This window comes from Copadichromis virginalis, linkage group LG17 (assembly GCF_057382275.1).
Source record: "Copadichromis virginalis isolate Kocher_CV1m ecotype Utaka linkage group LG17, C_Virginalis_male_GT1.1, whole genome shotgun sequence".
Lineage (NCBI taxonomy): Eukaryota > Metazoa > Chordata > Actinopteri > Cichliformes > Cichlidae > Copadichromis > Copadichromis virginalis.
This window is the reverse complement of record NC_140634.1, coordinates 29,930,644-29,942,878: the sequence shown is the minus strand read 5'-3', so window position 1 is coordinate 29,942,878 and position 12,235 is coordinate 29,930,644. Positions and strand designations below refer to the sequence as shown.

The 12,235-nt window shown below is 39.9% G+C and overlaps 1 protein-coding gene across 1 annotated transcript in view; it reads right to left on the bottom strand.

Moving 5' to 3' along the window:
- plxna4 (plexin A4) overlaps positions 1-12,235 on the bottom strand; it is a 243,291-nt gene that overhangs the window by 12,017 nt on the left and 219,039 nt on the right. The window contains exons 26-28 of the mRNA XM_085437437.1: positions 11,910-12,013; positions 8,736-8,835; positions 5,598-5,788 (exon numbers count right to left, since the gene is read on the bottom strand). Coding sequence (XP_085293563.1) covers positions 5,598-5,788; positions 8,736-8,835; positions 11,910-12,013 — 395 coding nt within the window. The remainder of the gene's footprint in view (positions 1-5,597; positions 5,789-8,735; positions 8,836-11,909; positions 12,014-12,235) is intronic.

Here is a 12,235-nt window from a genome sequence, read left to right as displayed (position 1 = left end):
ATATGTATATTTGTTTCTGTGTCAGTTTGAGTTGTGCAGTGCACGACACTTTCTCTCCCAGCGCCGATGTTTATGTGTCTGACTCATATCTCACAGACCCTGCCCTTAAATCTGCTTGCAGCTTTGATGGGGGAAATTGTTATTTCACAGATGACTTTTAATAATATCTAGGAACAGGAGGCGCATCTCCTAAGCCTCTTTGTGCTGCCGGATTAGCTCCCACACTGCACCATTGACCCTAATTTGATTTAATGTTGGTGACTTTAAGAAGGAGGAGGAGAAGAGAGACAGAGAGTGAGAGAATCTAATCCTCTTGTAAAGAATGAGCTGATGGGATGCACGGGAAAAAGGCGAGAGCCAGAGATGGAAATGAAACCACACAAGTTTCCTATCAGAAGAAGAGGCCATTGAGTGTGGCAGATGAGGTGTGTACAGGCATTGGCAAATAAAAATCCAATTTGGGTGGAGCGGGTGACCAAATCACAGAGTCAGGAGAGATAGAAGGGGAGAATGGGAGGAGGGAATCCTGTTAGTTCGACAATCATGGCTATAATTCTAATGTGGCCCACATTCCCGGCAGCTTACCATTTTTCTATGCAGACGGTATCACATCTCTATATCAAGCCCACGTGCCTTCCTAGTTGCTAAGGGAAGGCCTATCGGGTACATGTGTGCAGAGACAGTGAAATCTGTGTATGTGCCTACTAGTGCTTAGGCTGTGACATTTTACGTCATCCTCGATCTCAAGGGGTGCACCACTATCAACACTGTCATCATCACAGGGTTCTCTTGGTCCCTGGTGGAGCTGAAACTGCCAACATAACCCCCCCACGACCATCTACCCTGTCATTAGACTGCACTCTAAACACAATGTGTCATCTGGATGTTTTGATGCCATCTGCCTCCGCATTGAAATGCAAGGAAAGCGACGTTGGGGATAGCAATGAAACAGGGAGGCTGAGACAGGCGCGCACACACACACTCTCAAGTGTACAAGTGGAGGGAAAATGCAATCCTTCCCTGCACCAGTCCACACACGTGAACACGTCCTGTACCCACACTCAAGAGTGTCACTGATGGAGCTAATATGAGAGATGTGAGTGGCGTTGCCAAGGAGAGGTATTTATTGGTAAGGTGAAAGCCAAACGCAGTCAATTACACTGCCTGTCTGCCCAATCATTTCTCAGCAAGAGAGATGGCCAGCCAAGATAAACTGGTTATTTCTCAAAAACAATCCATCTGGAAAGACGATGCGCTGTCCGTAGTCAGAAGCCACCTTCCTGCACTCAGGAACGAGATAATGGCAGGAAAATGGAGCGACTCACAGAGGCTGAGAGGCGACGTGTGCATGTGTGAAGGTGTGTGGAGAACTATACAGTATGTGTCATGACGATAGCTGCTTTGTTTTTCCTGCCTCATCCCATTCTGGGATCTGTAGTTTGTTTATTAATTTCTTTCATATGCCCTTCACTTCACAGTCACTATTGCGCCTCTCTTTCCCTGTTAACTGATCACCAGACTTGTTGGTTTTCCGGTGTGTAGAATCTCACCACTAAATGTCAGCAGATTGCAGATTTTTAGTCACCCGTTTTCATACACCTCCCAGTTCTACTGCACAATCCTGCGGTGCTACGGTGGCCGCTGTAGGACTAACAACTCTGGTCACTGTTTAACTGTAGTGAGTGTATGCTGTCAGCAAGTGTTTCCCTCTCCTGATGTGTATATCTATTAACTCTGTGTAAGGAGTTGATGAGTCAGCCAGTGTTAGTCAAACTTTCTTCAAAGTGGCGCTAACATTGTTGAACTTGGGCACTTTGGTCTCATACGATGTGGGAATCTACTTAATTGGTTTATCAGAACAATGGTGTTATTTTTAGGACATAAGCATGGCCTTAAAGGTGGCATTACGTTAGCTTTTAATCAGCTGTTCATCTTCAACAAACCAGCGTCTGCTTGTATGTATTCTTAATGAATTCATTCATGAAGTTTGTGAAAATACGTTTTGGAAGATGCAAGTACACACTCGTGAACAAGACCCCGAGATACGTAAAGTCCTCCACTTGGGGCAGGAACTTGTCTCTCGCCCGGAGTGGGCACTCCACCCGTTTCCAGCTGAGGGCCATGGCCTCAGATTTGCAGGTGCTGATTCTCATTCCCACCGCTTCACACTCGGCTGCGAACCGTTCCAGAGCGAGCTGGAGGCCATCACCCGATGAAGCCAACTACATCATCCAGAGAAGGGAGCGGGAGATTGACAGACGGTGCAGTCGCTGCTGTAGCTGCAGTGATGCGGACGCTGTACCGGTGGTGAAAAGAGAGCTGAGTATAAAAGCAAAGCGCTCCATTTACAGGTCGATCTGCATCCCTACCCTCACCTATGGTCACGAGCTGTGGGTAGTGACTGAAAGAATGAGATCGCAGATACAGAAGCGGCGGAAATCAGCTTCCTCTGAAGGCTGGCTGGCCTCTCCCTTAGAGATAGGGTGAGAAGTTTAGGTATCCAGGAGGGGCTCAAGTAGAGCCGCTGCTCCTCCACATCGAAAGGAGCCAGTTGAGGTGGTTCAGGCATCTGACAAGGATGCCTCCTGGGCGCCTCCTGGGCGAGGTGTTACGGGCATGTCCCACCGGGAGGAGGCCCAGATCAGACCCAGGACACCCCGGAGAGATTATATCTCTCAGCTGGCCCAGGAACTCCTTGGTGTTCCCCCAGACAAGCTGGAGGAGGTGGCTGGGGAGAGGGAGGTCTGGGCTTCTCTGCTTAGGCTGCTGCCCCTGCGACACGGCCGCGGATAAGTAGAAGAAGATGGATGGATGGAAGGTAATTACCCACTAATCAATGTATAAGTATGAGCAAAATATTATTTTTTTTAGTATTTAGTATTAAATGACCTCAAAAAACAACTGACTGCAACTTTAAGTGTACTGACTATAAGTATGTGGTATCACTAGTTCAAGATTCTTTATTCGTCACATGCATAGTTATGCAGGTATAACACACATTGAAATGTAACCTGACACGCTCCTCAACTTGTGCAAAAAAGGGGGGGAGAGAGGAAGAACATTATGTGAATGTGCAGTAGTAGCATTGTATGCTAGTGAATGTACAGAATGTACATTAAGTGTAGTATTCCAAGTCAAGGTAGAGACAAACGAAATATGGTAAATAATCACATACTAACCTTTGTCTTTGTCAATTCAATTGTATTTATATAGGGCGAAATAGTTCCCCCAAGGTGCTTTATATTGCAAGATAAAGACAGTCCAATAACAATGACTGAATAAATCTATTAGACAGTCACGGTGATATATCTACTCAAAAAGGCAGACATCAGTGTTTCAAGTTGTATGGTATTATGTAAATGTGCGAGATTCTACTATAAGACCTTTGGATGGGCCTATGAGTTGCCATGCTAAACTTGGGAATAAGTCTTCCTCCAGATCATGGCAAGCTGTCCAGGTGCAGAGGAAGCGAAGAAACCCCAAAAACCCCACCAAAATTATGATGATTACTATGCTCAGTACTGGGATGATGTCAAGCTGATATGTAATTTTGTTTTCTGCAGTGTTTGTAGTGCCCTACATTGATCCTGCACAATTCAGCCATAGCTCCTAAACACCTTCCAGTGTAGCACGGTAGAGCATTAAGGTACTCTTTGGTAATCTTTTCAGCAGAGCGACCGTGGTATGTGTACGTTAAACTTCTGTTTAACAGCTACAATAAATCCTTTAAGCTTATAGCTGTTACTCTGGGTTTCTCGTCTATTACTCCACTGTGAATTCATCTTAGCTGGGTGCCCACTTGCAGGCTAAATCGCCTCAAATTATAGCCAATTTGTCTAACTGTGGACAGATAAGTATCTTAACTCCCTGAGATAACTTGTTTAATCTGCCCAGCTAAATGCAAATCAACAATTCCTGATAATAAAAAATGAGATTCTGTTTTGCAGATCTATAGTGGGATTGGTAGATGGGATGATAACGTGTACTGTTTTAATGTTAAGCATAAACTTTTTCCACCCTACATTGCAAATATCTTAATGATGTGTTCGGTATCAATATGAACAACAGAACGAGCAGCGTATCATTAGTTTAAATCATTTGTGTTTAGATTTTGAGCTTAGATCGAGATAAATAAATATAACTGGAAAGGGTTTCTTATTGCTGTAAATGCTTTTGTGGTTGTAGAGGCTGTTGTTCACCGGAAAGCAAACACGCTTTCATAAAGACAAAAACAGCAGCGGCAAAAAAAGAGGATTTGTTTGCCTATTATCTAGATGTACTATTTCAAAGACAAGTTGGAATTGGCACAACCAAATTAGTTCCATGTTCCTGCTCATTAGCCAACATGTTCCATAAAGGATGATCATCCTGCTTCTTCCCTCTGTGCCTGTTTAATGGATGTGCTACCGGTGTGTTTGAGACACTCCACTTTAGACTCCTGACACTTTTCTCTGTGTTAACAGCTAAACAAAGACATTCAGAAGATGAAAAGTGGAAGTGCTGGTGAATTTAAAAAAAAAAACACATCCTAAACATTTTCAGCTCACAGCCTCCCACTTTCTTTTACCCTCCCCATATGGCTGTGTGAGTCTGATAGAAAGGGTGTATTGGTGTTGGGGGGAAGAGGGACAAGGTGCTTTAAGAGTGGATTGTTCATTTGCATTCAGCTGTTGGATCAAAGTCACATTTTCCTCCAAACCAAATTAACTGTATTTTTTTTTTCCTTCTTAGGGGCCATTGTCGCAAGACGCATTCAAAGAGACCAATTTTATAGTCATTTCTATATTTGCCTGATAATTTTTTTTTTTTTATAACAGAAAAACCTTCACTGGTTTCATCGGTCTTTTCTTCTTTACCCTTTTTGATATGCTGCTGCATCAATGCAACAGTAATGAAAAAAGAAAAACAAACAGAAATATCCATTTTCTCGTTCTCACCTGAGGGGATAGAGGAATACATTTGAATAATCTTTTCCACTGAGATGACTCATCCAAAGTAAACATGAATATTTAAATACAGCGAGGGATTTTATTCGTTATTATAACACGGGGTAAAAGATGGAGTGACCTTTTAGCCTTTCACCTGCTGAACTGCTTCGGTTAAAGATGCTACTGCTGAGTTGGATAACTTTATTTTGTCTGGTTTGATCATATAAATTGTGCACGTAGTATTGGCTAAATTGAGCAAGTTGCTAGATAAAGGAGACCTATTATGCTTTTCTGATTTTTCTCTTCAAATTAAACATAGGGAAAGTTTATTTGAGTTAATGAGAGAGGATATCCCTAATGTGGTCATTACAGAAACGCAGCTCTGTCTGTGAGCACTGTACCCCACCCACCAGCTGTTCAGTCTTTGTTTGTGAGGGGCAGCTAATCAGAATAAAGATAACTTAAAAGGAAGTTAAAACATCTTTTTTTTAAAAACAGTGGATAAAAGGATGGGCTGCACCAAAGCCCAATATAATATAAATAATGATTATTTGGCCAGTGATTCATGCAAAGCTACTCTAGTAGAGACGAAGAACAAAAATATGGACCTAGAGGTTAGCACAGTAGGTCCTCACAGATTAGTGTCTCTCCTAAACATAGATTGCTAACCTTGGTGGCCAGAAGTCTTGTCAGGTAGATCTCAGAGACCATCTTGCTCCCGCGGTCGCCCTCTTTCTGGTCTCCGTGCTCGTGGTTCTTAACCAAGTGCCAAACCTTCACCCCACTCTCCAGGTCAGGGGTGATCATAGGAGTACGGGTACGAAGGCTGTCGGGGCTTCCAGTGTACTTGATCATGTTTTCTGTGAGAAACAACATGCTTCAGTTTATGAAATGCTGCTAATTTATGCAAAACACAGAGTCAGATAAGTGTTAATTTTCTTTTATAAAAATCATTAAAAACGTTTTGTTTTGTTGTTCAGATAGTCACAGAAGACAGATTAAAGCTAAATCAAACTAGTGAAAAGGAAAAAAGAAAGAATCAGTCACAGGCAGCACAAACACAATAAAAAAAAGGAAAATGCAACCAAAAAGGCAAAGAAAACTATAACCTGCATGTCAGCAACAGAATGTAGTTTCTTGGTCTGAGGTTTCCAATTTACAGGTGTGTGAGATTGGATATGAAACTTTCAGAAAGTCTGCATGGTTAATTTTTCATGGCTTCTTCTCCAAGTGACAAGACATAGCATTGCCGCCTGACACAAAATCGAACAGGTGTCAGACGAGATGAAATATGTATGGCCCACCCAATGGCCGGAGCGGCGATGACATTTCCAAACACATGGCTCAATGAATGTTTACACAGTGTGAAAAAAAAAATTGATCAGTGGGTGCGGTTTGGAGAGGAGTGTAAAAAGAAAAAAAAAAGAGTGATTTTCACCGTGACAGAAATCAATCTGTCCAGAGAGAGAAGCAGGAGGAGTGTATGGAGAAGAGAGTCTGCGGGAAAATAAGGGACAGCTGGAGACAACAGATACAAAGTGTGTGTGTTTTTATGTGTCTGTGTATTGACTACTCATATTTGATCGCAGTATGATCAACTAAAAAAATTCAAACGCCTGCGTCTCCTATAGGGCACTTCACTGAGCGTTATTTGACTGTAGCTTTGTTACAAGGTTAACAAACCACATACACTATATGCAGGACAAGCGCGACACAAAATGTGGTGCTTTGAATTGTTAGCTTTGCCCTTGTGGTATGGCAGAACAGTGTGCTCATTTTGTGGTAATTATTTATTCAAGAAGTTGGAGAGCTGAGGGTGATGCGTAGTGAGTGATACACAGGAGAGAGAGTTTCTCTTTCTTTCTTTTTTTATTCTATTCTGATCCAGTTCCGCGCGCGCTGTTATATTTCCCGTGTTTCCCTTCTTTTCCTTCTTGTGGTTTTTTGATGGGAACATTACATCAAAGATCAAACACAAAGGTTTCTCCTTTCATTCTCCAACTCAACATGTTATAGAGAATGTTTGTCTGAATCTTTGAACTTTTTTCCACAACTTTCTCACCAGCCCCACTCCTCTTCCTCCTCCTGCTGCTGCTCTTCAGCAGCTCTATTAAATTCACCCTTGTCTATTTCTTCACTATTTGGCTATTGTACTCAGGGAGAGTTCAAAGTCACTCTCAAGTACCACACTAGTTGTGAAGTGCATCACACTTGCATTTGAAGTCAGTCCCTTTAAAAAAAAAAAAATTAAAAAAAAAATATATATATCTATATATCTATATATATCTATATCTATATATAGATATATCTATATCTATATATAGATATATAGATATCTATATCTATATATATAGATATATATAGATATCTATATATATAGATATAGATATAGATATATATAGATATCTATATCTATAGATATATCTATATCTATAGATATATCTATATCTATAGATATATCTATATCTATAGATATATCTATAGATATATATCTCTATATCTATAGATCTATATATCTATATCTATAGATCTATATCTATCTATATCTATAGATCTATATCTATCTATATCTATAGATCTATATCTATATCTATATATCTATATCTATATATCTATATCTATATCTATATATAGATATATCTATATCTATATATAGATATATCTATATCTATATATAGATATCTAGATATATCTAGATATCTAGATATATCTATATAGATATATCTATATATCTAGATATATCTATATATCTATATATCTAGATATATCTATATATCTAGATATATCTATATCTATAGATATATCTAGATATATCTATATCTATAGATATATCTATATATATATATATATATATATATATATATATATATATATATAGATATATATAGATATATATCTATATATAGATATATATAGATATATATCTATATATAGATATATATAGATATATATCTATATATAGATATATCTATATATATATCTATATATAGATATATATAGATATATATCTATATATAGATATATATATAGATATATATCTATATATAGATATATATAGATATAGATATATAGATATCTATATATAGATATATAGTGGGGTGTGTATGGAGGGGGGGTATTCCTGGCATCCTCCTTCTCCTTCTCTCCCTCTTCTGTTGCACCACTCACCTTGCCCTATCTGGTCTAATTTAGAGCTGGAGAGATGAGGTGAGACCATATGGAGATGAGACAATGCTAATAACGTGGGACCACATTTGAAGTGTCTGAAGTGTTTGTGACCAGTGAGGCTTAGCCCTTTGATCATCAACAAACTTGATGGTTTTTCAGGTTCAAGGAGACGTGTAGAAGGCACACAGGAAAAAACACATGGAAGGATAAGAGGAGCCACTTTGGATTCTCAAGAGGCCGGAACAACTGAGGAAAGAGTGCGTTTTTGTCTCTTCATATTTTAGAAATCTTGTATTTCTGGTCCACCACTGCTGACATGCAGGGTCCTCAAGTGATACCATCCACTGCTGCAGGGTCAGTGAGTTACTCTAACAACACCGGATTATTAAACAAAATGGACAAATGCAATATTTTTATTCCTTGAGTGGATTGTTTTATTTCAAATAAATTTATACGTATAGTTTTGCTAATAATTTTCATTTTCATTACCAAGCATCAATTCCTAAGATATTTCTTTTACTGAGTTATGAATACATTAAAAAAAACAAAATACATATAGTTTCTAAAGCAAACTCGGTCCAGCTAAGAAAGTGGCTCTCTGATAACTGAAACTTATGGTACAGAAAGAGGCCGGCTTACCATATTTACTTGCAGAAGTTCGGGACACGGTGGAGTTATTTACAGAGTTGTAGGCTGTAACTTGCTTGGGAACCAAGGCCATTACTGCATTATCAGGTACCTGAAACACAAATATAATGTAAATCTCTCTTCAAAACAATAGCAATTTTCTGTGGTATTTCTTTCCCCATTTGTACACATTTCTGACACAGCCACTAAGAATAGGAAAAAAAAACATATCACTGCGTAGGTGTCACTTTCTGTATTTCCTTCCATCTATTCTTGTTTCGGGTGAATAAACAGAGAATATCTTATTACCCTTATGTGTTTTGCTTTGCCCACACATACATATGATGACTGACAGTGGGAGGGAGAGTTTTGCAGAGCATTGTGCAGGCCTGTGTGAGAGAGGATGTCACAAAGTCTCTATTCAATAATACCTTTCCTCTAGGGTGGCGTGTTTGTGTGTGTGTGTTTGAGAGCATGTGTATGAAGATGTGAAGTGTGTGGAAATGAATGAATGAATCAGTCAATTGCATGCTCCTCCTTCCCCAGTCTGCCAAATAGGATTCAATTAATGAAACTGGAATGCAGCCTCTCCCACCAGTACACACACACACGCACATAATGCCTCTATTCTACATAAAATGACTACCCAGGCTGCAGGCTAAGCCCGGGTTAATTGAAGTGATCTTTATCACCGTGTGGGTGGATGCAACCGAGGGGGTGGGGACTTCAGCCCATGTGTATGTGTGTGAGGTCCGGGGCGTTATTAAGATTGCATTGTTATTTCACCCTTTCACTCAATCTGCTCCTTATGCATAATATGTTTATATCATTGTCTGTATGAGGCCCACAGGGCAGATCTCCTCCCTGATCACTGCTCTTATATGTCGAACCCATATGAAATAAGCAGAGCGCAGTGGAACATAATAGAATGTGAAAAAGAAGGAGTGGCATTTGGGGAAATAACATTTGGAGAATAAAGGCAGAAAACAGAGCACACTTTCCTGAAAGAGAGGAGGCGGAGAGAAATGTCTCATTATGGGCCTGAAAGATCAGATATGGAAAATGCCATTTCTTCTTTTCTTTTGCTTGTAGCTACCATGTGACGTTTTCCCGAATGAGAAGTTTCCACTTAGTTTGCGATGCAAACTGTGACAGTACAACCAAGTGCGGGGGGGAGTTTGGCTAGTGGCAGATCAAAGCTGATTAGTGTAATAAAGAACAGCACATGATTCTATTCAGTGTGTCTGGTTGGCCATATTAGCTTCAGATTGGACAAACAATACTGATGGAAAATGTCTGAAGGAAATGGCAAAATATAGCTGCACATCTGGGTTCTTTAAGATGGCATCAATCAATAGAGGGCATCAATGGATTTGATCTCACTCACAACGATCTACGGATTTCAAATCAGATCGATCATTTCAAAGAAATGAAGTCAGTAACAGAAGATTAGAAATGCTAAATATGGGACTGCAGATGCCCTTGACTGAAGCTTGAATGTGTTTGTGATGTCCCCTCCCTTTCTAGCTCTGTTTAGCCTCCTGACAATTTCACAGACGATGCCATGTTTTTTTTTCTCCCTCTCTCGGTCTGTCAAGGATAAGGTGCCCTTATTCCCCAGCCTGAAAAAATGAATTAACTTCTGTCTTCATTATCTTATCTCCGATTTGAATCAGCTCCCTAATCCATTCCACCCACGCTTCATACTCACAGCCTGTTGACACTCGCTGCTGCTGACATTTAATTTAGGCACCACGTAAACTGCACTTGGAGGGCACAGTCGCTACTTGCTCAACTGCTTGAATTATTAACACCTTATTGACAATACAGGCCTGTTTCCCCATCCAAACTCCTTCCATGTGACTGGATGTGCAGTTATGAGTCATGTGGCACAAAACACCTGCCGATTCGTGTCAAAGTCTCTGTGTAAATGCACCGATGTATTTAATGAGTGACACATCTTTGTATTTTGTGCATTTGTCTTCGTTTGACGGTCTCTGACCAGTGATGTGTGTCCACGCCAACATTAATCAAAGTCAAAAACAAGATGATCCCCGGAGGCAGCACACCTGAAGCCCACTCCACACAGGGGATTACTCCTAAGTGTCACTGTGCTGTTGGCAAGTTCCTTGCCTCACCTTGTGAGCCAGGCAGATAACATGTGGTGTATAAGGGGATGTCCTTATCTGTCAAGTACTTGATAGATAACTGCAATAAGTGAACTCTGAATTATCTAGTCAGCTTAAGGAAAAGGAGAAGATGAGTTGCAAAAGCAGCCACAGATAGTGAGATGATGTGTAGTAAAGAAAGGGAGACAGATTGTATGCAATACTAAATGCCAGGTGCTTGTGCTCACTATCAAATTTTCTTCTAAAAAAATGTGAAGTGATACATTTGAGGTTTGCTGCTGAAATGCAACAAAAACTTTTCTAACTTTCTTTAAAGTTTTTGCAATTTCAAAACTTTGTGACTTAGCCCATAAAAATATGAAATAAATAAATAATAAAACTACCCGATTTTAATTTTGACCTCAAAAAAAGGATAGCTCAGGATAGGATACAGGAGCATGCTTGATATTGTTTGGCATTCACATGTGCAGCATGGGTTTGTCCATGAGGAGGAAGTGTTTGAGAGAAAGGACTGACGTCTTTAGGTGCTACAGCATCAGAACCAGCATACTCATCACATTATGCTCCTTGTAATTTTGTGCTCTTGCTCAAAATGGTATTTAAGTTAAGAACTGCTGTCTTTACACGCTGTGGAGACGCAGCACGTAGAACAAACCCACAAGTACATGTGGGTAAGAAGGCGATCTAAAAACAGCAACTACATTAAAAGCAGTGCTTTGCTGCCCCAAGAGGCTATCTATAAACAAAGATCTGCCATTTTTTATTTAATTACAGCATTTCTTTTTTTAATGGGTGTAGTCGTGGAACTTTAATTACACCTTGTAATGTGAATTTCTGTACTGTATTAACTGCAAGCCCGAAATTATAAGGTTCAAAGTTTCAGCTGACACCATTCTCTGTGCAATGTGGTGTAAAACTTTGATTTTCACGTGTACATGGGCGTCCACACCATCGACAAACACAAAGCAAACGTTCGTAACTATTAAATCACTGGAACACAATAATGAGTTTAATACAGGATCCAGCTGCATTTTTCTGTATACCGCTAAAAGCGTACCTGATAATGGGACAGCATGTTCAGTCTCTTCCAGTCACCTTCGATCTTTGTGGTGATGTCCTCATCCTGCAGGATCATGCGCTGTCCTCGACCCTGACGCCACTCTGCAATTGAGATGGAATTTAAAAATATATATATTTCAAATAATCTTCTTATAGAAATCCATCAGACCAGGTGCCGAAATAATCCTTTAGGAGACACAAATGCAAAACATAAAATAGAGATGTAATGATTACACAGATACTTGATATCTCTGAGAAGTTAGAAGACCTCACCTTGCAGCATGTATAGTCATCCCGTTCTCAGTTTATTCTCTCGCTCTCTGG